We start from the raw sequence: 27,928 nt of genomic DNA on the forward strand, positions 1-27,928 counted from the left end.
GATCAACTTAATGTACCCTCACTACATAAAAGCACATCATACATCCTTTAGAAATTTACTATCTCTACTTTAAGATGAGGTATGATATGGTGCTGTTATGATGGAAATGGGGATAAACAATGACACATCAACACATTAAAATGACCATTTTGAAATATTTGCATGTTTGTTAGTTTAATGATTATGTATTATTTCAAGAAAAAATTGGCTTTCTTTGTGACTTCAGAGCAATACAACAACAATCTGAAGGGTAAAACGAAATCTAATAATCTGTATGGATATCACTGAAATGTAATAGAGCTGGTGACATTTCTAATCAACCTCATTATCATTATCTTGTTTATTATCTCTGAGAGTGGAGTGGGGTTACCACAGTCTTCATTTCCTTGGCATGTCCACGGTTCGGGGCAGTGATGATTGTTCTGACTACAGCCACAGTTTATTATGCACCGATCTCTACTGCTACAGGCCTTGTAGAAGCTCAGATGCCACTGAAGAATCCAGAAAATAGTTCATCATCCACATTTTTCCATCCATGTTGCAATGGTGATCCAGTATCTGGTTTACCTGTGTGCGCAGATATTCAGTCTTTGTTTGCCAAGATGCTCTTTTGACATGCTCTTCAAAACTATCCTCACATGGTGGGAATTTGGCCAGTGACTTGTCCTTTGAGGTGCAAGTAATTCAGATCTCTGTGGGTCTCCTTTTCTTTCCCGCTCTGGTCTTACAGCCCTGCTACCAACTTACTTGCTGGAGAAATTGCTGCTTGTCTGTCACCTTCTCCCAGTTTGGCAAGATCGCTGAAGTGATAAGCTCTCTTTGTTTTGACAACATTAAACACACATTTTTTCCCCAATACCAAATAGGGATGGCACAGAGTCACATCCTGTTAATGCATGTACAGTGGATGTCAGGAGTGAGTGCATCACAAATCGCATGCTCAGGTATGAAGCAACAGCTTGTCAGTTGTGCTGGTAACGATGCCTATTTCAGACCACATGTTATGCGTGTTCTAGTTTTGGAAAGTGCTGAACAGCAAGGAGGAAAATGTCTGTATCAGGACACCAAGACCCAAAAGCCATAATGGCACATACTGCATACAGCAGGATCCTTGTGTCTGCTTCCTCTTGAGTACAGGACAAATCTTGGGTTTCTTCAGCACCTCTACTCACGATGGATTTTGCTACTTCATCATTAGAAAAGCTTCCTGCAAAAAGGAATGTGTGTACTGGGTGTGCACCTACACTTTCAGGTGCATTTTGAACCATATATTTACAGAGGAATTTTTAAGTGACTGCTTGTTGAATGCCATGTTTGGAAACTTTTCCCAAGGAGGCACAGGTTGTTCACCAATCACCTGATATTTCTTGCACCCAACCGTAGATCCTGTCCAGTGCTGACTTTCTGCAGTTTTCAGAGTTACTGTTGCCATATCTGTCAAAGACTTAGATTACAGAATTAGCTTTGTCAAATCCTTTTAGGACCTGCCTCAATGACTCAGCAGCCAGTTCATCGAATGTGTGGAATTTGTTTCCTGCCATCATTTGTGTGATAGCCATGTACACTCTGATTTTTGTTTGCATGACCGTAGCTCATGGATTCTTCCATCTTGAGTTTCCAGCTGATGCCCCAATTCAGCTTTGTCTGTTCTTATCATTGTTCCCTCACCATGGAAGAGGGACATAGGCACAAGTCCTATTGGGTGACTGAGAACAGTTGCCATTGAAACATCATCTCTGCATCTTGCTAAGGACGTGGCTCTGTGGAAAACAATTTCTGGACAGACAGCTCTGGTGACTATTCCTCCCTTGCCAGACTTTAATTTGGTCATCTTGACCAAGTCACTAAATGTTCTGATACCAGATTTCTTGACTGAGCTGAAGAAGCTGTTAGTCCCATCAGAATCAAGTGCATCGTTCATAAATCTGTCCATTTATTCTTCACCAACATCTGTTTCAGTCGAGTCTCTTGCACATCTCATGTTACATGCAGTAGATGTGTTGGTAATCACCTCTGGATGTGATTCAGGATCAAATGGGTTTGTCATATTGTTGATGACATGGTTGGTAAGAGCTGTAACATGATCTTCACCCCTTTTCAGTGCAGAGGCAAAGACTTGTTTGTGGACTTTGTCTTAACTACTTCTTGTTAGTCTATTTCTTTCTCTCATGGCTTTTACATATTCGTAATATGAAGCTGTGTATTGTCATCTCTAACGCTAATACTGACCTGTGTGTAAGTGTCACTGAATTAAAAGCCAAGTTTCTAGAATATTTCAAAGGCTAGTATTGCATGTATAGGTAATTACAAATTAAAACCTTCTACCATGTAAAGTAGATGCTACATTGTATGTATAAAAGCTTACAAATGGAGAGGAAGCATTACGTTAGGAATTCATGTACATTGTATCTGCCCCTGTACAGTACAAACTATGGACACAGCAAGCTATTGCTACTGGTGTACAACCTTCACTGTGAGACTGATCTGGCCAGCAAATTTCAACTGGAAACACAGAAAACTATTACAGTCACGTGTGAATAACGTTGACAATTAAGAATATCTGAATGTGAAAACACTTCATGTTGGTATATTTCAAAACGTTGATATTTGCTGTTTTTGCCACATGCTTCTTCATTTCTGAAGAAAAAATTCTTGCCCCTGCAAAACCATTCAAAATATTTAATACATTGTTGGTTGGGAGCTCTGACCAATAAATACCACGTTAAGGTGTTGATATGAACGTAAACAGTAAAAACTGTAGCTATGTTGCAATATTTCCAGAACTATGGGAAAAACTGGCCCTCTCATTTTGGGTACTATTGTTTCACCTCATCTACAGGCTTATGGCACCGCTTGAAAGCTCCACATCATGCCCCATGTAAATATACATAAAATAAACATTCAAGTGATATATGATGTGGGTTTGTGTATGGTGAGTACATTAAACTCCCCAAATAGGGTCCTTTCTGGAGAATTTCCACATCCCTCTTGGTTCCCAGTACACTAGTCTCTTACAGACACACCCCAGTCCATCTAGAGGCCCAAAACTTTGACTGGTGGACAAGCCTGTCTTTTCTAGCATGGCTGCCTGAACCCTATTACAGTCCCATGGCCGCTACCATGTAGGTTTCCTGAGCTTCCCCTGTTGAGTAGGTGCTAGCTATAGGGCCAAGGTTCCCTTTTCCAAACCTGCACCCATACTGCTACTCTTTCAAAAGCGACCAAGAATCGGTCAGAGTCATCCACAGGGCTTGTCTTATAGAGGCCTACCACCTGTGTCCGGTTACTGTACCCCACTCCAGGACTCGCCACACCTTGGAGTATCTGCTGCTGTGCATGGGCTTGCTCTTGAATAAAATCCTGCAGGCTTTTCTGTTGCTCAGCCTGCCCTGCAACAGGGACTGTGTGTCCAGGTGGTGGGTGTGCTGGAAGGCTGGCAGGGTCTTCTGCATCTCCTTCTGCTGTTCTCTGAGCCACTGAAATGTCTTCCATTGCCTCAACTGCTGAGCCTCTGCACCAGCTGCCATGGGAGATTATCTGTCAGCATGAATAAGGCAGATCCCGGACAAGCCCCCACTTGTAACAGGGCACGGCCCTCTGCTCCTGTCTTCTGTAGGTGGCTCTGACACCTCTGCTCTGTAACCACCAATGTGTACTTTGTGTTTGTTTTATCAGCGCCCACCCTCTTTCCCTTCCATGCAGCAATTCTCTTTACAGTGTCATATAGTCAATAAGAGAGAGAAGGGATCTCTCCACCCTCTGCACTTCCTTCCTCTGCTCCTTTTCTACTCTTGCGGTTAACTGGATAAATAGCTCCTCAGATCTCCCCAGCCCAGGCTGCTCCGGTAATTAGTCACCCCTTCCCTCAGTCAAGCCCTCTCCAGGGGAACTAATTGGATTTCCCATGACCAGAGTGCTGGTTCAGCTGCTGGTTCTCCGCACTCTGTCACAAGGGGGGGAAAGATGCTTGTAAAGATAAGGTGTTCTGTGCCATGGACAGTGGGATGGGTTTGGTGCCAAGAGGCCTACAATCTAAGAACAAGGCAAGAGACAAAAGTTAGTGCCCAATTATTCCCTTGTAATAGGAGATGAACAGGCGGAGAGCTCAGACCTAATGTGAGTGGAATGAGTTTTCCTTGGTAAGATGATGAGATTTCATGTAAAGTTTTATTTTCTCCTCCCATTCACACATTTCTTAGGAGGATTGTAGTAAGTAATAGCACCTGCAAACTAGATCTCCACACTTCAGCCCAAATCAGCTTCTGGTGGACTCTGCTGGTTCTGTGGCAGCTGTAACAGGGACCAGTTCTCACCACTACTGAGGCAGCTGGAGCGAGGAGATTTGCAGCCAAGCTGGCAACTCTGTTTACCTTGGGAAAACGCATCATGTTAGAAACTGTGTTAATTAACATGATGTTAAACATCACTTAGCAGCTAGGGTAGACAGAAACAGTGCCCTAGGGATAACCATGTCCAGCCATGATCATCCTTGCTTACATTAAGGGGAATATCATGTTGGTTAATATGATTTCTGACCTGATGCAATTTCCCGGTGCAGACAAGGCCTGTGTGTTTGTTATTAATAGGTGTTGCTGTCATCTCTCTCTCTCCTGGGAGACTCTGAAAAAGTGAGAGAACAATGAGGAGTAGTTGGAGCATGTGTGTGATGATGCAGATTGAAATGTTTTGTTCCTCACTGCTCTGAACAATGTTATTGTCCATAAAGGGATGTGCTGAAAGGAACAATCCAGTTCTTCCTGGTGAATTCCAAGAGACAGTTAAATCTCCTGACTTTGGGCTCAGCGCTCTGAGTTAATCTTATAATATAACTTCAGGATTCTCTGTGTGGATGGTAATCCTTGAATTCCTTGGAGGCTCTTTGACATTGAAGGTTGTGCCATGGGTTATTTAAAGCCCCCTAGATCTGCAATAAGATCTTGGATCTGATGCAGAGGTTACATCAACTTCTGTCTAAATTAACACAGTGTCAATCTTAATACAGGTGTTTCGTGGATGGATAATTTCGCTATTAGACTTGGGCCTTGTTTATAGTGGGGATTTTCCCCAATTACAGCTGTCAGTGTAGCTGCACTACCGCAGACTCCTACTGGAGGCAGGCTAAGCCACAATCTGCATGGATGCAGCTTCCTCTGATTTCACTCACCAGTACAAATCATAGTATGTACAGGGTTTTGTTTTGTTTTTTGCCTGTATGTATTAGGGTTTTGCACCTCTGGCTGAAATCCCCAGTGTAGGCAAAGCCCTTTTGTTGGGGAAGGGCTATTATAAAAAGCAGTTACCCTGTAGTTCAGCATAGGATTATTAATTGTACTTAAGAATCAGGCCCTTTCTTAGATCCTATCATATGGGAGTAGAGTCCCATATAAGTCCAGATGAGTAAGGGCTGCAGATTGGACTCCAGCGCTATCTGTTAATGTTCGATGATCTCAGTGTGATTTTATATGTATAAATTATGTTAATTTTAACAAAAAGTGGAGCCTTTGGCCCACTGACACTAATATCTCCTAGCTAAAATGTCCCAGGCACAGAGGAGCTGATTACTAAAATGATAACCCTATTCTATTTAGCGGGATTTGGAAGTCCAAGGCATAATAATATAATTGCATTGTATACTTATGAGGCTTCATTCCAAAGGATCTCAAAACACTTTAGAAACGTGGTGATTGCTACTTATGTCTGTTTCTGCTAGAGGCTGCATTGTGCTAGGTTCTGGACAAAAAAAAAGTCCAGAAGAACTTAAAATCTAAAGGGATGGCTTTACTCGCTATGGAAATCACAGCTTTAGCACAGAGCAAGAAATTCTCTGCTGGTGTAAAGTTGGCACAGTGGCAAGTTACACCAGTGGAAAACTTGGCCCACAATCTCTTTTATTACAGCCTTAGTGCAGTGATACTATACTCCGAAGTGACTCTCCAAAGAGAGCCTGGTGTGTTTCCCTGTTCCTTGTCTCATTGACTCCAGAACAAAGTTTGCTCAATTTACAAGATAAAAGATGTTTAGTTTTCTTTTTTCTAAGTACCAGCACTGCCAAGTCAAAGCTGGGTTCCTAGCGCCTGCTCTGCTGGTGATGACCTTCCATCTGAACTCTTAACAGTTCCACTGACATTGCACAAGTAACAGTAGAGACCTGCTCCCTCTCCTTGACTGGTATCAGCTTTTTACCAGAGAAAAAAGTCGTGGAAACTTGTTCTGGTCATTTAAAGTGTGCAGACGAGATTCTGAATACATCCGGGAGCAGCGTCATTGAAATCAGTATGGTTGTGTAAGCTCTTTAGGGGCAGGGATTGCGGTTTTGTATATCACATAGTACCTCACACAATGAGACCATGGATTTTCAGATCACAAGGGACCATTAAATACCACATGCCATTCAATTTTATCCAGATGCCTCTATGTTGAGCCCAAAGATTTTAATTCTACTGAAGCATTTCAGACCTCAGGAGACAGGGAGAGAACAGGAGAGATCAAGGTGCCACTAAGTGCCTGAGGTCTCTGCAATGGGAGGGAATTGTTTAGGTGTGATCTGCAGCTGGCAATCCTTGGCCCATGATGCAGAGGAAGGTGAACCCTCCTCCTTCAAGGTCTCTGTGAATCTGACCTGGGGGTAAATAGACAGATTTGGATTTGGGAAGGCATTGGTTTGACCCTGAACATGTGAGAATGACATGCCAGCCAGGCATCTAGACAGAGGATTCTCTGTACCTAATCAGAACACTGGTCCACCCTGTCCGGTCTCCTATCTCCAGCTGTGGCCAATCTCTCATGCTTCTGAGGAAAGTGAAGAGAAACAAACCCAGAATACATCTGGCTAATTGTGCTTCAGGAAAAAAACTTCTTTCCTCATCCTTGCAGGATGAAGCCATAGTCTTTAAGCAGAGCTGCAAACATTATGAGCATGTTAAGGGCAATGAAGGCAATTCTTTTCTCCCTGGCCCATGAAGGAAGGCAGTGAACAGGAGGATTCATAGATTCCAAGGCCAGAAGGAATCCTCATGACCATCCAGCTTGAGCCCCCGCTCCTCCTTAGAATTTCTCCAAGAAGCTGGATTAAATCATATCTTTTAGAAAGATTTCTAATCTTGCCTTAAAGGCTCCAAGTGATGGGGACTCCACCCCCTCCCCTGGTAAACTGTTCCAGTGTCTAATCACCCTCCCTGCTGGGAAACTGCATCTTATTTCAAGGTTGAATTTGTCCAACTTCAACATTCAGACATTGGACCTTGTGGTGCCTGTTTAGCAAGGTTGGAAAGCCCCCCACCATCAGTTCTCTTGTCCACGTGTTAGTGCCTGTACACAGTGATCATGTCACCTGTCAGCCTTCTCTTCAGTAAGCTGAATAAATTGGATGCTTTAAGCCTCATACTGTGGGGCTTGTTTTCCAGTCACTGGAAAATGTTTGTGGCCCTCCTTGAAGTGTGGACACCACAACTGGACATGGTATCCTAGTAGCAGTCTTACTAATGCAGTGTACAAAGGCAAGATCACTTCTTCCTCTACTCGACATTTCCCTTCGTACACATCCAGGGATTGCGTTAGCCCCTTTTGCCACAGCCTTGCACTGAGAGCTCATGTTAAGGTGATTATCTATGATAATCCCCAAGTCCTTCTCGGAGTCACTGCTTCCCAAGAGAGAGGCTGGTCTACACTACAAAGTTAGGTTGACATGTTGCCTTGCATCAACTCAAATTTGTCTCCCGTCAGTATAAGTGGCCTGTGACAGTGACACGGTAAAACCACCTCCCTGAATGACATAGAGCCATGGTCGATGCAGTGGGAGTATAGACACTTTGTGATCTATGTCGACCCTAATGGTCCTCTCACAGCTGTTCCACAGTGTCAGACAGTGACTGTTCTGGTCACAATTGTGAATTCCACGGCCCAGAGGTCACAGACACCAAGAACCCTTTCTCCTCCCATTTAAAAACTCTGTGAATTTTTGAAATGTCTTTTTCTGATTGCCCAACTTGGGGAGCACAGTTCTTTCTTGTTTGTGTGCAACTGCCCAGCCAACAATGCTGGTTACATGCTGTAGATGTGCTCCTGTCTGGGGAAGACAGGAGGCATGGGATCTCTTAGGCGTGTGGGGAAAAGAGGCTGTGCAGATGTGAGTATGGACCAGTTATAGAAACATGAACATCTCTGAGCAGATGGCAGAGGGAAGGCAGGTGAAGGGGTATGATAGGGATCAGCAGGAGTGCCATTTGAAAGCAAAGGAACTGCAGCAGGCGTAACAAGAGGTCAGGGAAGCCAACAATTGATCTGGTGCTGAGCCAGACATCCTGGTTTTATGATGAGTTGCATACCATACTTGGTGCAGACCCCACCAACACCCTGCAGAGTGCCATGGATTCCTCTGTGATGCCTGAGATGCAGACCCCTGCTGTGAACAGCGAGGAGGAGGAAGAGGATGGAGGACACGTGACCAGGAGATCCAGTTATGCTGTGAGCCAGGATCAGTTTGAGGCTCCACCACAGTCTAGCTAGTCCCAGCGAGCGCGTCTGATGCAAGGGAAGCAACCTTGGGTAAGTGTGTGAATGCATTGTCCATTACAGTGTTTAAATGTACAGTTGGCTCCTGACCCCAACTTAGCAGAACACAGGGTTCAACTTCTCTTTGATTTGTTCCTAGTTAAAGAAGTAGCAGTACAACAAATAGAAGAAGAATTTTCTGCTTTTCATTCCCTTGCAGTGTTAGGCAGAGGGAAGGACATGCGGAACAGTTTGTTTATGTGCACAGGGATGTCCCTGGAATCCTCCTGAGATATCGCAATGAAACTTTTATGGAGGTACACTGCTCCTCTCCTGAAGGTTTCTACAGATGGCAGCCTTGTTTCTTCTGTGGTAGGACATTTTCCCATGCCACTCCATGATGACTTCAGCAAGCACTGTTGCAGTAAACGGGCTAGCGACCTATGGGCCTGTGGGGCTTTAGGATACCACCACAGCTGGGTTCTCTGTGCCTTTGTTACCCTCAGGAAGGAAAAATTGACTAAAATCCCCACTACAGTGCTGTGCTGAGGTGCTCCAAGACTGTAATGTCAATAAGCATGTCTCGTTTAAAACTTTTGGGGAACAAGGCAGCAAGGGAGTTCAAAAACTTCACTTTCTGCTGTGACTATAAATATGATTCTTCTGCCTGCTTTATCTATAGCTGCTGCTGTTGTGGCCTTAAAGGGGGTGCCACCTCCAAACCCATGGAAGGCCTGACCATGACAAGGAGGATAAAGAAGAGGACTTGGGAGGAGTGGGTGGGTGAGATTCCGTGGCCTGTATTATGCAGGAGGTCAGACTAGATGATCATAATGGTCCCTTCTGACCTTAAAGTCTATGAGATGTTCAGCAAGATCCTGCAAGCCAGTGCTGCATAAGACCATGAGCACATGGCATGGAGGATTAATGTTATAGACACATGCAGAAAGAAAGAAAGTATACGGGAGAAAGTCCCATCAGGAAAAGGAGAAGGAGATGCACCTGGATATGATAGGGCTTCTTCAGCAGCAAACACAGATGCTGCAGACTGTTGATGACCAGCAGGTGGTTCAGAAAGCAGGGGCTCACTTCTCTTTGCAGTCAATGGAGAACTCCATTGTGGCATCTCCTTACCACCCCCACCCCAAATTTCTTCCTGACATCAGGGGCGGCATCCCTTCCACACCACACCGGGGGACCATAAGGACAGCTTCACGAACACTGACCTGTGAGAGCCATGGGTGCTATATGTGTTGCCAAAATGATCTGAAATGGATATGAGTGTTCTTTCCTCTTGTTAAATTCTGTCCTGTTAATTTGTTTCAAAAGTTTTTAATGTATTTGCTTTTAATTAACAGATTTTTTTTTTGCACTGGTTTTGTTATTCAATAAAATTCTATTTTTGGAAAAATAACTCATCTTTATTACTTCACAACATAAACCCTAGGATGCCTAGTGGAAGTGAAAGTGCACATTGGTTGTTGTCTGGTGTGATAGAACTCATAGGATCAGTGACAAACCCATCGTAATAGTAATAAATGTACAGCAAACAGTGCACAATGAATAGGTGCAGTGACAGTGTTATATTCATAGATGGGGTGCTTCATGTGCACAGTCCCTAACAGGCCCCAAAATTTCAGGGCCAGGTTGAGCATTGTCTAGCGCACCACAATACTGTGGCTGACTATTAAAGTGGTCTTTCAAGGCTTCTCTCAGCTGCATACCTGCACCTTGGCACAACCTTCTAATAGTCCTTGTGTCTGGTTGTTCAGACTCGGCAGACAGCCGCTCCACGTCCACGCTGGAGGCAGCTTTTTCCCCCTTTGCCTCACAGATATTATGCAGGACACAGCAGACAGTTGTAAACAATGAGAAATTTTTTTCACTGAGATCCAATCTTGTGAGTGAACAACACCAGCATCCTTTCTATCTATGAAAAACACATTCACCCATCATTCTGCACCTGCTGAGCTGGTAATTGAATCTTTCCTTGGTGCTGTCGAGGTGGCTGGTGTATGGCTTCATGAACCAGGGGAGCAAGGGGTAGGCTGAGTCCCTCAGGATCATTATTCACATTTCAACCTCGCCAATGGAAATCTGCCGCTTGGGAATCAATGTCCCTGTTTGTATCTTTCTGAGCAGTCCTTTGCTCTTAAAAATGAGAGCATCATGTACCTCACTTGATCAGCCAGCTTTGATGTCAATGGAGCTCCTTGGTGATCCACCAGCACTTGCATAACGAGAAAAACAGGCCTTTCTGTTGGTGTACTCTGTGAGCAAGATGTGCTGGTGCCAAAGTAGGCATATGCATGTCACCTATCTCCCCACTGCAGTTCGGAAACACCATCGCTGCAGATCCATCCACTATGTCCTGCACATTGCCAGGAGTCACAGTCCTGTATAGCAGAAGACGATTAATGGCCTACACACTTCCATGACAATGGCCCCCATGGTGGATTTTCCAACTCCCAAATGATTTCCCACTGACTGGTAGCAATCTGGCTTTGCTACCTTCCACAGTGTGATTGCCGCTTGCTTCTCCACTGTCAGCGCAGTTCTCATTCTGGTCTCCCTCCACTGGAGGGCTGGGGCAAGCTCGGCACGCAGGCCCAGAAATGTGGCCTTGCGCAGCTGAAAGTTTTGCAGCAACTGCTTGTCATCCCAAGCCTGCATTATGATACAATCCCACCAGTCAGTGCTCATTTCTCCGGCTCAAAAGTGGCACTCCACTGTCTGCAGCTGCTCCGTGAATGCCTCCAGCAATCTTTGAACTGGTTTTTTCTATGTCCTTCAGCAATCTGTCCTCCACAAAAACTGCCATTTTCCCTGTGGCTGCAGTTCTTCTTGCAGCTCTGCAAATACTGGAAGATCATTCAACTGTGTTTGCAATGCTCGTGACAACAACATAGAGCTGTGTAGGCGCCGTGCTTCTGACAGAGATGACAGACAGCAAGAGGTTCCGCGTCGGTCTGTGGGACTTGAAAAAAAGGCACCAAAATTATGGGCTGTGAATAGTAATATGGGATGGAAAAAGTTGCATGGTGAGAGCTTGACCCCTAGCTCCCAGTCATCCCTGTGCAATTTGTTTCTGCCGCATCATGCATTGCAAAAATATCCCAAAAGACAGTGCATCACATGATAAATTGCCCATGGGATACCAGAGTGTACATCGCCACAGGCACTCCTGGTGAGTACGTGCTGCGCCGACGCAAGGAGCCAAGCATGCACGTGTTTGAGCAATATACTAACTGTGGCAGGTGTATGCTGACAATACTTGCATTGACCACAACTTGTAGTGTAGACTTGGGCAGAGTCTCCCTTCCTGTAGGTGGAACCTGCACTCTTTGTTCCCAGGTGTACTGCCTTGTATTTGGCTAGATTAAAATGCATTTTGTTGGATTGCGACTGCTTAACTTGGCAATTTGGATCACTCTGTAACAGTAACCTGTTCTCCGTTATATGCTACCCCATCAATCTGTGTCATCTGCAAACTTTACAAGTAAAGATTTTATAACATTGTCTAATTTTGGTAAAAATATTAAATAGCATTGGACCACGAACTGATCCCTGGAGGCCCTGCTAAAAACAGCTCCGTTCATTGATATCTCCAGACAGCAACTACATTTTGAGATCTCTCAGTGGCCCAGCTTTTAATCCATCTGATATGTAATATGTGCCCTAGTTTTTTTGTAATCAAAATATGTCATGTGGTAACTAAATCAAGCTTTGGCAAAATTCAAGTATACCGTATCCATGCAGTTGCTTTTATCAACCAGACCTGTAATCCTGTCACCTCCCCCAACATGTTTGTTTGATAAGACCTACCTTCCATGAAACCAAGCTGACTGGCATTAATTGTATGTTTAGCCTCCGTCCTCCAATTCTTTGTTGATAGGATCCCAAATTAACTATTCCATTATTTTACCCGTGGTCGACATTGGACTAACCCGCATATGATCACTCAGGTATTTTTAACGCAGCTCAGCAGTTTATCAAGTGGGTGGCAGCTAACTACGTTTCACACAGGTTTTTTGGTTGTTTCCATCTGTCATGTAATAGAATGTTTGTTTGGGTGTTTTTTTTTTGGCCTTGAAACTGTTTTTTCCCTGATGTGACTTCTTAGTTGCATAATAAGCCTCAGTAAGATTTCCATTTCCACCCTGTTTTCTTGGCAGGATTCTAGTGGGTAAATATCACCTGCAAGCTTGATTTCCACAGTTTTTTAATCCAAATCAGCCTCTGGTGGAATCTGCCAGCCCGGTGGTGGTGTGAGGAGTGATTCCCAGCCAAAGTGAGGAAATCTGCAGAGAGAGAGAGGTGTGTGTGCGTGCGTGTGCGCACGCGCGCGGCTATTGAGAGTCGCTGTGATCTCTCTCTTCTGGGAGAATGTGAAAAGTGAGAGGTCACTGAGGCTTAGATGATGCATGTGTGAGATGGCCGCTGTCAGAAGACAGGATACTGGTGTGGATGGAACGTTGGCCTGACCCAGTATGGCCGTTCTTATGATACAAACTGAAACATTTTATTGGTCAACCCTGCACAGTGTGCCTGTGCTGAAAATGAAAGGGCCAGGTTGAAAAGAACAATTCTGTTCTTTAAACAAAGAGCCCCTTCCCTTGGACTGATTGCAAAATCACAGCCAAGATTCTAGCCATGGGTTTGAATGATTTCTTTCCAGAAATTTGCCCAGAAAGATTAGCTTGTCTTAATGAACGGTAGAGTTAGGGCTGATTTAATGCAAGGAAAAAGATTAATCTGAATCTGCTACTTATCAGACACCCCAGTAGCCTTCACTAGATGAAGGTATTTGTCAAAATTTCCAATCCTGTCAACTGGCAGTGATGGAAAATGTTGCACCAAAGCCACATTTTCTATACTGCCTTGTATAGTCCTTGTCTGGCATCAGCATTGATGAATGACATTCTCTGCCCAGCTGGGAAAGGAAGCTGCATAGATCTGCCGCTCATATCACGAGCAGTGCATATGTGGCAGCTGATAAGCTCTGAAGGAGTGCATCCACAAAGAAGAAAATGCGAGGTTAGCCTTCCTGGAAATGACCTCCTCCTTATCTGGTGAAACTTTCCCTCTTCTCTCCCACTGCTGCTATCTCTGATAGGGTCTTTTGGGAAAATGCCAAGCTTCCAAAACAGCCGGAACTAGTCACTTGTAGTGAACATCTCTTACAGACCAGACGCTCATACTAGCGTTTCCAAATAAGAAAGCGAAAAAAGCTGAAATCTACCATGTTGCAGCCTAAATTTTGATTATCTAATAAGGGAGGGGGTAGATGTAGCATGGTGCTAGAAATCAGGAGACATGGCTCTATCCCTGCCTCAATCACTGACCTTGCTGTGTAACCTTGGGCAAATCACTGCATCTCTCTGTTTGTTTCCCCGTCTGTTAAATGAGGATAGCTTCTTAGGAGTGCTGTGAGGTTCAGATGATGTACAATGCTTATTAAGCAGTTAACTAAGGCTGTAGGAACATAGCTATTTTTACCTTTCTCCCTACTGTGCACACTAGAAACTTCACAGATTTATTGTCTGCATCTGGATTTCATCTCTCCTGGGACTCCTGCCTCAGAGGATTTCGGCAGTTCTCTCAGGTGGATATACAGACACACTTAGCAACTCATCTAAGAAGCAATCTTCCTCACTACATTACAGCTAGCATTGTTATTGTCAACATATGCCAGGCCTACTGGTGTATCTCTCTCCTAGCATTCAAGAATGAACCAATCCTAGCCTGGCTTGCCAGTTGTGAGTATTGAGCAATGCCATATTAAAACAAGGCTTGATGCACCCTTTGGTAAACTTTCTATCTTATCCTCGCTCTTCTAGCTGCCTATTGTACTGATTAGCAACCCAATTTCTAGTGAGCCAAAACACTAAAAAACTGTCTGCACTAATTTTCCTCTCTCTCCCTCGTGGAGCAACCTTCATTTCAAAAGCATAGTCAGATCAGTGTGTAAAAATCTTATGGCTAGAAAAGGTGCTCCTGAAACGAGATGATAGAAGAACACGTGTTACTGAAATAGCTTTGGTTGATTATGGCTGTAACAGTGCCGGATTTTCCCCCAGAACAGAGTGAACCAGAGATGAATACACCAGACAGCTACAATGTACTCAACAAAAGAGAGCCAAATTGAAAAAGGGAAGGGAGATGTTCTAGTAGTTAAACGATGGACTGGGACTCAGGAGACTGGGACCTTTTGTCCTGCCCCTGGTGTTGACTTTGACTTCATGGGCAAGTCAGCTGAGGCCTGACTTTGAAAAGTGCGGGGCTTTTTGTAACACCAGTTGATGTCCGTGGGAGCTGCAGGTGCTCTGGACACCTGAAAATCAGAGTCTGGACCAAATTCACTTCTGATATAGAAGTCCTGTGAAACCAATAGAGTTACACCTGAGGTCAGTTTTGTCTCTGCTGCCTCAGTTTCCTCATGGTAAAATGGAGATAATGGTGGTTGTGATGCCAGATAATCAGTGTTTGTCAAGCACTTTGAGATTCTTGGAAGGTGCTAGAGAAGAAATATTAGAATTGAAGTAACATAAAGTGTTGTGCCTGGGAACCCATGTAAATGGAGACTTAATTGTAATAATAATTCCTCTCTAGCATCTGCCAAGAATCGCAAAATGTTTGAGGTAGAGCTTGGGTGGCAAAGCACAGGACTGGGTAGGAACCCTGCCAGGGCAGGGAACAGCAGAGTAATCTCTGATGTATTTTTCACTTTCTGTAAACGGCCCAGCTACTGAGTTGGCCTGTTTACAGTGCTCTCTGGAACTGCAGGCAAACCTGGCTTGTGGGTGGTAGCTACATTGGACGAATTAATGTTGCCAAGTGACTGTTGTTTCCACAGTGATGGCTAAAAAATGTTGTAAGAAGGTGGCAATCGTAAGTCCTCCACCGTCCTTGAAGGCCAGATGAGTGAACTGTTCACAGCAGAGCACATAGGGGAATGATGAGCTCAGACTTGGGAAAGTACAGTATCAGCTCTTGGATACCATGCTGCTGGGTGCTGTAGGAAACCCTGAGATAGCCCAAAAGATCTACATTCCATAACCTTGTTACTGTGTACAATGAGTGCCTCCCTTCAAGAGTTACGGGCTCGTCTCTGGAGCCCTGACTGAGTGCAGGGTTTGCGTGGTGCACATCTGGCTGAGGGGACAGTTACTGAGCGCTGGGTGTAGAGGAGAATTTTGTGACTTTGTCAGTCATTCCTCTTTTCTCCCCATCCCAGACTCTGTCTTGGGAAGTTTAGAGACTGCTTGACACGAGATCTAGTCAGGCTGGGTTCATAGAGAGCTAGCGCTAAAATGCCCTGATCCTCCAGCTGCCAAAAGGAGAGGTGCAAAGAGCAAGTGTTCTTGCCTGTGAAGTAGTAGAGAGTTCAGAAGGAGAGCCTGTCTCAGCACAGGCATGCCTAGATTCTAATCTGGGCTTTTACACACACACTCTGGCTTTGGGCAAGTCATTTCACTTCTCTGGCTTCCCCAGCTGTAAGATAACAGTGATGCCACCTGGTTCCCTGGGGTGATGTGAGGACTCATTTAATCAGTGTGTTTTTAAGGTTCTGTGAACTTGAAAAGCGACAGAAGGGTTCAGTGTCTGGATGTTGCTATTCCTGACTGTTCTTTGGTACCATCTGCTGAAAAGGGGAAGCTAAATGTGTCCAGCAATGTGTGAAACAGAACTGGCAGACTTAGTGGCAGTGCAACATCTAGCTGGGTATTGGCTTTATTAGCATGTTTAGATGAGACTTTATCAAAATAGGCCACAGATTCACTTGGGACTTCACTGGTATCATTCTTCCGCAGCTGTTTGCTTAAGACAATATTTCCCCCTCCTCCAGGGAGTCAGTCTGACTGCAGCAAAAGAGCGGGGACAGCTTGTGTTCTTGGAAGGCCTGAAATCCTGCTTTGATGTCTTGTTTGGTGAGGAGCAGCATGTGCGGCAGACCAGTCCCCTTCGGTTTGTAAGGTAATGCTCTGGGGCTTTGGAAGAGGCACAGCCAGTAACTCTTGGGATTAGAAATGTTGCCACCTGTTGTGATGTTGAGCTCTCAGTCTAGTTCCTGGTATCTGTATCACAGACAACAGCATGACACCTACCACTAACTGGCCTCACTTTGCAACAATGAGGTGAAGGATTGGGACTGAACACCCTCGCGAACCCTCCTGAGATGGGCAGGTCTGAGGCAAGTCGCTGGGCAGTGCGTGTGTTGTTTGCACTGCAGCTATCCAGGCCGTACCTGTTGTGTGGCTAAATAAAATGAGTTGCTCTCATGGGCTGTCAGTCCAGCAATTCTCACTGGCATTAACTTCACACTCGCAAATGGAAATGAATCAAAACCCTGAAATACCCACACTGCTAAGATTATCCCTTTCCCTCTCTCTTCTGGCTGTTGAGAGAGGGACTGTGCTCCATCCTCTGCTCTGTTCCTGCCTTCCTTGCACTCTAGTCTGCCAGTGAGCTGTAAAAGTGCTGAGTGAATTACTGAAACTAAGAAGCTAATTAGAGGGGAATCTTTCTCCGATCTGAAGCTCAGCTGTATAAGCCACCGGGGCAGCTAAGGACAGAGCTTTGCAGTAGGGATCTGCTATTACTGCTTTCTGATGTATAACTCCAAAGGCTAGTTTCTGCAGACACTTGACTACACACTGCATTCGTCCCATTATATTAGTTTAGAAGCAGACTAAATTAAGGCAGTGGGACCCCTGACTAGTGTGGGTACAGTTACAGCTAGGGCTCTACCAAATTCACTGTCCATTTTAGCCAATTTCAGGGTCAGAGGATTTTAAAAAGCATAAATTTCATGATTTCTGATATTTAAATCGGAAATTTCACGGTGTTTAACTGCAGGGGTCCTGACCCAATTCTGAAGGCAGCAGTGCAGAAGTAAGGGTGGCATGGTAGAGTATTGCTGTGCTGCTACTAATGGGGGCCGCCTTGAGAGCTGGGCACCTGGCCAGCAGCTGCTGCACGCCAGCCACCCAGCTCTGAAGGCAGCACAGAGGAACGGGTGGCAATACTGTGATCTCCTACAATAACCGTGTGAAACACCCCAGTCCTTTTTTGGGTCAGGACCTCCAGTTTTGAGAAATGCTGGTCTCCCCTGTGAAATCTGTATAGTATAGGGTAAAAGTACACAAAAGACCAGATTTCACAGTGCATAATGCATTTTTCACAGTCTTGAATTTGGTAGGGCCCTAGTTATAGCTGTATAAAGGTGCATGTATCTGTGCAAAGCACATTTATGCTAGTATAACTGCATCTGCATTATATAGGCTGTACTGCTCTAACTATGGGCATGTCTACAGAGGAGCTGGAGGCATAACTTCCAGCTCAGATAGACAGATCCACACTAGCTTCCAGCCCTACATTGCTGCGATTCTGTGCTATAGCTATTGCAGTACAAAAACCATGCTGAGACCAGACCAAGTGAGAATTTCTGTTCCTCTTTCCAGTGAAGATGGCTCCAACCTGAAAACCATGTATGAGTTTGTCCGGACATCCCTGATGGCCTCTGGTAGCGATTCCTGGAAATGCCCCGTGTTGCTGATGGATGACCTCAGCGTCCTGCTCAGCCTGGGTGTGAGGCCGGTTGATGTTTTGGATTTCATCCATTACTGCAGAGTTGCAGTGTGCTCCCAGTTAAAGGTACTGTTGTGTAGTGTTCCCAAAGTTCAGTAACTTTACGGCCTGGGTCGCTAGGTGGTGCTCTTCCCTCTGAGTCAGCGCTGCTGAGCAGGGGTGAGCAGCACTGTGCTCTATAGGGACGGGCAGAGTTCCTGACTGCTTGTGGCCATTGCAGATCCTGTGGTGCTCCCTGTGTGGGTGGGACTTTCCCCTTTAGGATCCTGACCAGATTCTAACTCAGGTAGTTACATGCTATCTACCCAAATTCCCTCTGCTGTTTCAATTCAGTCTAGACAAAGATATTTCAGAGTGCCCATCTCCATAGTATTTAAGTGCCAGGATGCAGCTATGTGATACAGTGTTCATATCCTGTCCTAAAGTGCCGTGTAGTGTTGCTGTATGCCTGTTAAATATTTGCCATGTCCCACCCCAGAGGTATTTGCATTTCAGTAGTCAGGAAAGTGATAAGTAACCCTTCTTCCTCCTAGGGATATTGAGGCGTAATGAGTTAACAGCTGTAAAGTGCTTTGAGTTACTTGGACGGAAGGAGGAGAAGTTTCTATTCTCTTTATTTGGTAATCTGTCTCTTATTACAGGAGTGAGGTGTCCTGTGCTGAAGCTCCTTGGTGTTTTTTGACACAGCAGGACGCTAAAGTAAATGAAGCCCTGCCTTGCTACTGACCAGAGTGGAAAGTAGTGGGGGGAGGGGGAAAAACTATACATATGATTTTTAAATGGATAGTAGTCTTCTGATGGAGAAAATGGATTCACTAGGTGAAGGGGGCAGTTGAAAGCAGAATGTGGAAGAGGACAACTTGAGGATGGAAGTTGGGGGAAAGAAAATCCCACACCCACTGCTTTTTAAACAAGTCAACTTTGTAATCACCAAACAGCACCATTGCACCCTGTGCCCACTAAGGAGAAGGGCTGGTTCTGTTACAGCTAGCTCAGCTTCCCTGGATTAAACTGTTTCACTTTAATTGGGGAAAAATATATAAACAGCTTTCAATCAGCAATTTCATAGTTTAAGAATGAAGTTATAAAACCAAAGGCAGTTGGAGCATAGTTCAAATTTCTCTCCTTTTATATACATACCCAGTGTGTCATCAAAGGAAAATGCAGAGTTTTAACAGTGTGTTCCCGGGGACCAGAATATTCAGGATCTTTAATCACTGCTTCAGAGCTATTCTTTCACTAGTCCTGAAAGCATCTGTGCTGATCCCTTCAGATATCATTTCAGCAACTGGTCTCTCACATGCTGTTAGCTAGAGAGGAATTTTTTGTATCTACACTACTTTTAAACTGGGTATCAAAGGCATAAAATATTGATTCCCAGAGCTAGTGTTTCTTGAGAAAATAGCTCCTCAGTTCAGTGCGAAATTCAAGTGGTGGAGGGAGAAAGCAAGATATTAATCAGAACAAGGTGATTTTAATGGTCTGATATGTAGTGACTTTTCAGAACAGTGTCTTAATTTTTAGTTCTGGTTACTAGTGGTCTATTGGACTTCAGATCCCTCAGTATAGCAGGGCTTTTTAGTTATTAGTGAACCTAGCAAGTGCCAGATCATGGACAAGTGTCACTGTCAGTTCCAGGATAACTCCCATTGATTGGGATGGGAATGGAACAACCACTTGCATAGTTCTGAAATTGATTATATTTCCCCCCCCCCCCAAAAAAAAACAAAAAAAAAAACCAGTATGTATGACTTGAGGTAACATTTCAGAAGTTCTCCTTATCTGTGTACAAGTAACTCGTGACAGTATTACTGCTGAAAGAACCTTAAAATATCAAATTCATCTTTTCCTGTTTATGCAGTGTTTTCCCCTTCTCCCCCAATTTCCTATAGCTTGGATCACAAAAATAGACTACTCAGTATCACCTTTTTATTCTCTTGCTGGCTGCTAATGCTGCAATGTTTGGGATGAAAATGGTGCCAGTAAATATCTGCTTGTTTTGAATATTGTTTCCAAAGTAATTTAAAAATAAATAAATAAATGGAAATATTTTTATTTCTGTACAAGGTAGTTTTTTTTTCTTTTGGAAATCTTGAAATTTGGGCTGGAATTTGACTTGACTTTAAATAGTTAGTGGGCTGAGGCAAAGACTCTCATGATATATTTTTAATGGAACTAGTTTTGGATTTTATAAAACTTCTTTCTTTTCTTTCACAAAATGTAAACATTGGACTTAATCCCCCAGGCAATGCCCCTTCAGCTAGTTCTCTATTAGATGGTATAGCTCACAGATTGGATGGTATAGCTCACAGATTGGATGGTATAGCTCACAGATTGGATGGTATAGCTCACAGATTGGATGTCGGCTGCTTGGCCAGACAGATCAATTTATCTAGTGTTGGCAGTTTTTGTAACAAAGGTTGGATGTATTTTTAGGCTGGAGAGTTATATATAAGCTTGGTTATTCTCCCACTCGGCTCTGATTCAGAACCCAGATTGACGCAGATACCATGAAGCTAAGTGGCTAAGTAGCTTAGTAGCAATGTGTGTGAACTCACATCTCCGATCTCCTCTCATAATCCAAAATTGATTATCAATGAGTCATTAATTCCTGTGTGATACTTTCTGTTCTAGGGGAATATAGTGGTGCTAGTGCACAGCAATGATGATTCAGAAGATGAGGCGAATGAACTGGTCGTGAATTCCCTCTGTCATCAGAGCAACCTAATCCTTTGGGCAGAGGGGCTGGCTACCGGCTTCTGTAAAGATGTTCACGGACAGGTAAATCTTGTGAAAGCATTTTCTCTGCTTCTGATGCTGTCATGAGACATAATAACTTATTACATTCACCAATAATGCATGGCTAGAGCCTCAGGTGCAGCCACGGTACGTTCTGTGCAGTTCAGGGGGTTGGGTGCAAATGGGATTTTAAGCCCCCTTTGTAGCTCCTGATTCAGGCACCAGTCTGGCCCCAGCATAATTCAGATCAGTCTTAGGGCTAACTTATACCCTGATGCCCCCAGCAGCCAAGGATGCTAGAGCACTGTGCCATTGTAATTACATTCCCTTTCCTCAGCCGCACCTCCTCGGGGCTTCCAGTGAGGATGACAGAGAGACATTGCACCGGCTCTCTGCCACCTGGGGATTCTCCCTATGTTGGGGGAATCAGTGTAGTGGTAAAAAGCACTACAGAGTGGTGTGAAGCAGCCAGAGCAGGTTAGGATCTGGCCTGTGGACTCTGCAAATGGGAGAAGTATCAAGTGAAATCCATGTTTTTGTGAATCTAGTGCTGATGAAAGGCACTGGACAGACAGCCCTGGAGACTGAAGTTCTTTACACAGAACAGCTGCAGCACAGGCTGTGCTAATGCAACCTTGTGCCCTGACACTAAAGTGATGGGTGTGCTATAAATTCAGTCGGTCTCATCCATGACCCAGCTGGATCCCCTCCAAGGGGGGGAGAGCACTTCAGTCTTGAGGGCCCATTTGCTGCCTGGCCTCTCTGCCAAGGCTGCCACTCAGAAAGAGGTTTAATGCTCGTTAAGATGGCTGCACAGGGCTTTCCAAAATGGCAGTGTTGAATCATCTAGCCAGGTCAGTTGCGGATGTTAAAGGTATTTTAACACAAACACCACATCACGTGCTCAGGCCTTTCTCTTGGAAGGAGGATGCTGTGATTGCAGCCACAAGGAAGCAGCTTCTTACTCTTTCCCTTTCCTTTGCAGTTAAAGATCATTCAGAAGGGGTCATCTGAGCTGAAAGCAGAGCGGACTCTCCTCCGAATCTACCAGTATAAAATTCAAGACAAGAATGTCACATTTTTTGCCAGAGGGATGTCAGCAGCTGTGTTGTGAATTCCAAGGCACAATTCAGCACAGGACCTGAGGCCAAGGGGAGAGCTGGGGAAAACCAGGAGATGCCAGCAATATAGCCTCGGTATTTTTTTAGCACTTTCCACGGCCAGTCCAGTAAATGTGATGTGAGCAGAATTTGCATTGGCACTAAGTGGTGTTTAAAAACAAGTCCTGCAGTGAACTCTGTGCAGGTGGAGGGGTCTGCACGAGTTGAGCTTCTTGCAGCTTTGGGCCTAAATCAGTTCCCCTCCCTTCACTGTCCAGCAGCATTCCACTGTAATGTACAAAGGGTTCGAATGGCAAAGAAGAGCAAAATGTAATGAATTTTAAATATAATTAACAAGCAGGCAGCTGCCATCTTGATAGTCTGATACAGCTTATTATTGTTCATTTATTTGAAAGAAAGTAGGCCTAGTCCATCAAGACTGCAGTTCCGTTGTGCTAGGCACTGTACAAATAGTCAGAGACAGTACCTGCCCTGAAATGCTTAAGAACATAAGAACGGCCATACTGGGTCAGACCAAAGGTCCATCTAGCCTAGTAGCCTGTCTTCTGACAGTGGCCAATGCCAGGTGCCGCAGAAGGAATGAACAGAACAGATAACCATCAAGTGATCCACCCCGTCGCTCATTACCAGCGTCTGGCAAATAGAGGCTAGGGACACTGTCCTGGCTAATAGCCATTAATGGACCTATCCTCCACGAATTTATCTAGTTCTTTCTTGAACCCTGTTATAGTCTTAGCCTTCACAACATCCTCTGGCAAAGAGTTCCATAGATTAATTGTGCATTGTGTGAAGAAATAGTTCCTTTTGTTTGTTTTAAGCCTGCTGCCTATTAATTTAATTTAGTGACCCTTAGTTCTTGTGTTATGAGGAGGAGTAAATAACACTTCCTTATTTACTTTCTCCATACCAGTCATGAATTTGTAGACCTCTATCACATCTCCCCTTAGTCATCTCTTTTCCAAACTGAAGAATCCCAATCCTATTAATCTGTCCTCATACAGAAGCCGTTCCATACCCTGAATCATTTTTGTTGCAGTTTTTTAACCTTTTCAGATTCCTATATCTTTTTTGAGATGGGGCGACCACATCTGCATGCAGTATTCAAGATATGATCACACCATGGATTTATGTAGCGGCAATATGATATTTTCTGTCTTATTATCTATCCATTTCTTAATTTATTCCAATTAGACAAGATACAAGGTAGGAGTGAAGGAGTCAGTGCTGGCATTGGAAAGGCCTGGCAATCAAAGTTTCAAAATTCTAGAACTTATTTTAAACTGGGTTAAGATTTGGTTTAATCATTTGAAACATACCAAATGAGGCAGCAGCTGCAGGTGATCTGCACAGGGAAAAAATAGCCCAGTGCTTCTCTTCTGATTGTGTCTGTAGAAGGCCTGAAAGGGCTTTATTATGTTTTTCTTCTTTATTCTGGAAATACAGATCCCACCCTTTGTCTTGTCTATTTAGACTGCAACCTCTAGAGGGCATCTCTCTTGCTGTGTATTATGCACAGAGCCTAGCACAATGAATGCTCAGTCCTAGTTGGCGCATGGAATGCAATCCGTTACTGACAGTTGTGATATACTAGCATCTTCTAATGTGTGTGTCTGAGAAAACCCTATTGGGAGATCATAATCAGAGTTTAATTTAAAAAAAAATACATGTATTAAGTGACAAGTATTGTTACTCAGCTGAGCTTTTTCTGGAGACTTCCATCTTTGCGGCAATGGGAAGGAGCTTAAATAAGAAGCTTCAGGGTGAGAGGGAAAAAAGTTGGCACTCTCATCAGGCTCTGGCCAGATTTCTTCAGATGACCTGGATGTTTCTGCTAAATGACCAGAAGTGAAAGAGTTAACTTTGTGGTAGTTTAAATCTTCTTCACTGGGCTTCAAAGTTACTGTTGCACTGAGATGAAAGGAGGGAGGGGTAAAGGTCACACTTCTGGTTAAATCTCTCAACTTAGTTCACGTTAATGAAGGTGCAAATTAGGTACTTTTTAGTTCATTCTAGCAGAACCTACATGGGCAATTACAGTGCAACACTTTAGTGTGTACTGCAGTGCACGCCCCTGCAGTCTGCATTGTGGGGCCGTGTGGACAAACCCTCAGTCTCTCTCTACTGTCTTAGGTAGATCACTGCAATGGGTCACAGTTGGAAGATTTTCTTTGCAGCCAGATGGGCTAGAGTTGGAATTTTATTTTTAAATAAAATCTTGAAACCTACAAAAATGGATGTGGTCACTAGAGATGTGTTGGTTTAGCATGCCACAGTATACCATCTCAATATGCGCCATGCATCAATGCAGTCCATGGTCAAAATTATATCCCACCCAATATAAGTAAATTATAGGGCTAGGATATGAGTTTAAAAGCAGTTTTACATCCAGCAGGCATGTAAAAAACCCAAAGCATGTCTTGTACCTGGCCGGAGGTGTAGGAATTCTTGTTTTGGTGGGCCCATCAAGATAATGGGAATGTTCTCCATTGAATACTAAATGATAATATTTTGCTGTTCAGTTGGACCTTTATCTCCAGCCTCCTTAATTGGCTGAGTTTGCAAGGCCCTGCACTCAGCTTGATGGTATTTCTAGGTTTTCTGTTTGGATGTAACATGATAACCTTTTGAACACTGTATCCAATCAATTCCAAATGGTCAGGGAATGTTCTAGATTCAATGGGTCGGACCATGAACCCCCAGAATCTCTCAATTTAGTTCACGTTAATGAAGGTGTGAATTAGGTACCTTTTAGTTCGTTCTGGAACGAATGAACACGTTCCCAGATCCTTAAAGGAGTCATGTCTCAGAATTTCTTTTTCACTGGAAATGTTCCCATTTACGGGAAGCCATAGTGCTTACAGCCAGGCCTCCTCAAGCCTTGATTTTGAAAGGCTGGGCTACACCAGTATTTGGATGGGAAACCTCTAGGGCAGGGGTCAGCAACCTTTCAGAAGTGGTGTGCTGAGTCTTCATTTATTCACTCTAAGTTAAGCTTTCGCGTGTCAGTAATACATTTTAACGTTTTTAGAAGGTCTTTCTATAAGTCTATAATACATAACTAAACTATTGTTGTCTGTAAAATAAATAAGGTTTTTAAAATGTTTAAGAAGCTTCACTTAAAATTAAATTAAAATGCAGAGCCCCCCTAGACCGGTCACCAGGACCCGGGCAGTGTGAGTGCCGCTGAAAATCAGCTTATGTGCCACTTTCAGCACGCGTGCCATAGGTTGCCTACCCCTGCTCTAGGAAAATGCAGATAGTGTTGAGTCAGTAGGTGGCACTCTTCCGAATCAGCCCTAAACCAACGTTGCAGCTAGGGTGGCCACTCACACATCCCCAGAGCACTGGATTCTCCAGTACGACTGGGAGCAGCATGGGCCTGCCCCCTCTTGTGTGACCCCAATTCCATCAGTGTGACCTCGCATGCATGGTGTGAGCAGGGTCACCCTGGTGAGGATGAGGTGTCATGCTCTTCACAGTGGTGTCCCCTGTCCACGATACTGGACAAAAGCACATCCAGTTTTGCCTCAGTGCTGGAGAGGGGGAAATAATTTAAAAAGTGGACAAACAGCCTGCCTAGTCACAGCACCAGGGTCCTGTGTGTGCTGATGGAAGTGTTGTCTTTCAAGTCCCTGATCACATGTGGTGGTTAAAGATCCCATGTATCTTTTTGCAACAATAGGAGTATTAATTAACCCCAGCCTTGACCACAGGTTAACTTGGGTAAGGGTAATTGCATTCCTCCTGGAATTTCAATTGGATGACATTTGAAGTATTTTAAACAAGACACTATTTAAAGCACTTGCTAGCAGTGGCAAACATGTAGCAATGTTATAAAAGATGCTACATCCCCAGATTAGGGGAACTCCCTGAGCGAAGGCATAAAATAATTCAAGCGACAGGAAACTACAGGATACAGAGGTTAGTGCTGTGTATAATGTGGAATTTTTTAGCCTCAGCTGAGGAGATGGGGAAAAAATGTTCCTCAAAACTAGAGCATTGGAGAGGTACATGGTACCTTTTCAATTCCATCTTTTTCCTCTGATTTGTCCTTCTTTGCTTCTCTCTCCTCCACCATTCCTTGGCTTTCCTTCTCTTCCCTGTGACTAACACCATCCTTTCATTGTCTCTGTTCATTGTCTTGTGCAGGTAGGGCACAGGAATTCCTTTGTTTTCCATGTGCGGTTTATATAGGGCTTCTGCTGCTGCCTCTGCGAGATGTTCTTATGGGACTTGCACAACCTAAGTTATCTGCTATTGGTTGAACTCCAACCCTCCTCTCACTCCAGTGGCACCAAATTTGTACAGAAAAGGTGTACTTTTAAAAACTGGTCCAAAGACCGTTAGGTAAATTGCAATAAACTGGCAATGTTTCCTTTTTCCTGACAGATCATTGGGCAGCTGCACTTTGCACTGACCTCCTGCACAGAGTCCTGGGAGGTCATGATGACCCAGTCATACTGACATAGTTGCACTGTGCTACAGCAGACCTGAGCTGGTTACTTACAGGCACCATGTGTGAGTCTGGCCTACTGAAATGTTCTAATAATCTCTTATTAGTTCAGCTTGTCTGCCACAACTGTAACCTCATCTCTCAGAATGATCTCTGCAGTGTGAGAGGAATAGTCAGACCCTGCCTCCATTAGATGAGTTCCAGCTGAGGCCCTACTCCTGCATACATTTACACACACACAAGATCAGGGGTCTGAGAGAGTCCCTTCATTCCATCTTGCTGCCTTCCCTCCATGAAACTAGCTTCCCTCCATGGAGTAGCAGTAGGTGTCAGGGCTGACATCCCCTGGAGCTGGATGGGACATTTCTTGGAGCTATCCTTGGGCTGACAACTCCAGAGCAAGTCAGAGTGGGAAGTCTGTTTTTACAATCATGAGGCTCTGGAAACATTTTCTCTTTTTTTAGGGTAGTTTAAATTCTGCAGAAACCACCATGGACACTGTAGCATCACAATGGGCCCCCCCCCTGCCCAGACTCTACCTTACCTGCCCGTAGCTGACAATAATGGTAAATTGAAAACCCTCGTATTTCTCTTGGTGCTGACCTGGTCCCCTTTCTCATTTCTCTGACAGCAGTGGGAGAAACACTGGAGAGAGAGAGAGAGTGTATGTGTGTAAAAAATTAGGAAAATAATATTCCCCTAAGTAATATACATGACATTATTTATCATTGCTGTTAGTGAGAATGTATTTAGCCTCCCCTTAGTGCCCACACCCATGGCTGCAGCACTTGCAAGGACTGAAAGCCTGGAGGCCATCCTGTAAGATTTAAAACAGTTTTGAGATTAGGCATTGACCTAGTCCCTGACAGCATATGGGGCATTGCTTTGTGTTGACCTAAGATGGCCTGGCACGGATCCTTAGACTATGGCCCAACTCAACCAGCTGGTGCAGCACGGCATGATGAGCTGTCCTGACCTGGTCTCCGTACCTGTCACGATGGGGTACTGCACCATGTGGCAGCCTTCATGGTGTGGCAATGCAAGTAACTCAGCCCTGGCGCTCGTGGCTTACCTTCCTGGGCCTGTCACTGCATGGTTTCCAGCCCCCAGTGCCACGTGGGGTCCGCTCCCTGACTGCAGTGCCACCTCAGCCCGTCCCTGTTCCTGGTGCCACCCTGCATCCCAAGCTGTAGCTGACCCCAGTGCCACCTGGCACCTGCCCCTGCTGCTGCGTGCTGTCCTCAGCCCGCTGTGAGCCCTGGGCCGTGGGGCAGCCTCCCCCTGTTTGCACCCGCTTGCTGGCCCTTGGCTGTTCCTAACCTGGCTTCAGCAGCAGCCGGCACACATCGCCCTGGGGGCGAGCGGGCAGGAGCCTGGCCCGGCCTGGGTCTCGCCCAGGTGGGGGGTCAGACGGGGGGGCCTCCGTCTGGGCTCGCGGCTCCCCCGTAGCCGCCCCCCGTGCACTGACTGGGGCGCCGAGTCCCCGCCTGTCGCTCTCCCCTCAGCGGGCCGAGGGCGGCGCCGCTCGAAGCAT

General features: G+C 44.8%; 1 protein-coding gene and 1 long non-coding RNA gene across 5 annotated transcripts in view; one reads left to right on the forward strand and one right to left on the reverse strand.

The window, feature by feature from the left end:
* Window positions 1–22,495, forward strand: part of ELP6 (elongator acetyltransferase complex subunit 6) — a 37,608-nt gene extending 15,113 nt beyond the window's left edge. For all 3 annotated transcript variants that reach the window (XM_030549776.1, XM_030549778.1, XM_030549777.1), the window contains 4 exons: window positions 16,340–16,467; window positions 17,955–18,147; window positions 20,716–20,862; window positions 21,806–22,495. In XM_030549776.1, coding sequence (XP_030405636.1) covers window positions 16,340–16,467; window positions 17,955–18,147; window positions 20,716–20,862; window positions 21,806–21,934 — 597 coding nt within the window. In that variant the 3' untranslated portion in view covers window positions 21,935–22,495. The remainder of the gene's footprint in view (window positions 1–16,339; window positions 16,468–17,954; window positions 18,148–20,715; window positions 20,863–21,805) is intronic.
* LOC115645316 lies at window positions 138–27,903 on the reverse strand. 2 transcript variants are annotated; one of them, XR_003998712.1, is made up of 5 exons: window positions 27,715–27,903; window positions 26,939–27,039; window positions 4,537–4,620; window positions 4,224–4,370; window positions 138–3,520 (listed from the first exon to the last, which is right to left on the reverse strand). It is a non-coding gene; the product is annotated as an uncharacterized LOC115645316 (long non-coding RNA). The 2 variants fall into 2 exon arrangements; XR_003998711.1 differs by having other exon boundaries at window positions 138–2,658; window positions 3,271–4,370.
* Between the last annotated feature and the right edge of the window lie 25 nt (window positions 27,904–27,928).

Source organism: Gopherus evgoodei, chromosome 2 (assembly GCF_007399415.2).
Source record: "Gopherus evgoodei ecotype Sinaloan lineage chromosome 2, rGopEvg1_v1.p, whole genome shotgun sequence".
NCBI classification, from domain to species: domain Eukaryota; kingdom Metazoa; phylum Chordata; order Testudines; family Testudinidae; genus Gopherus; species Gopherus evgoodei.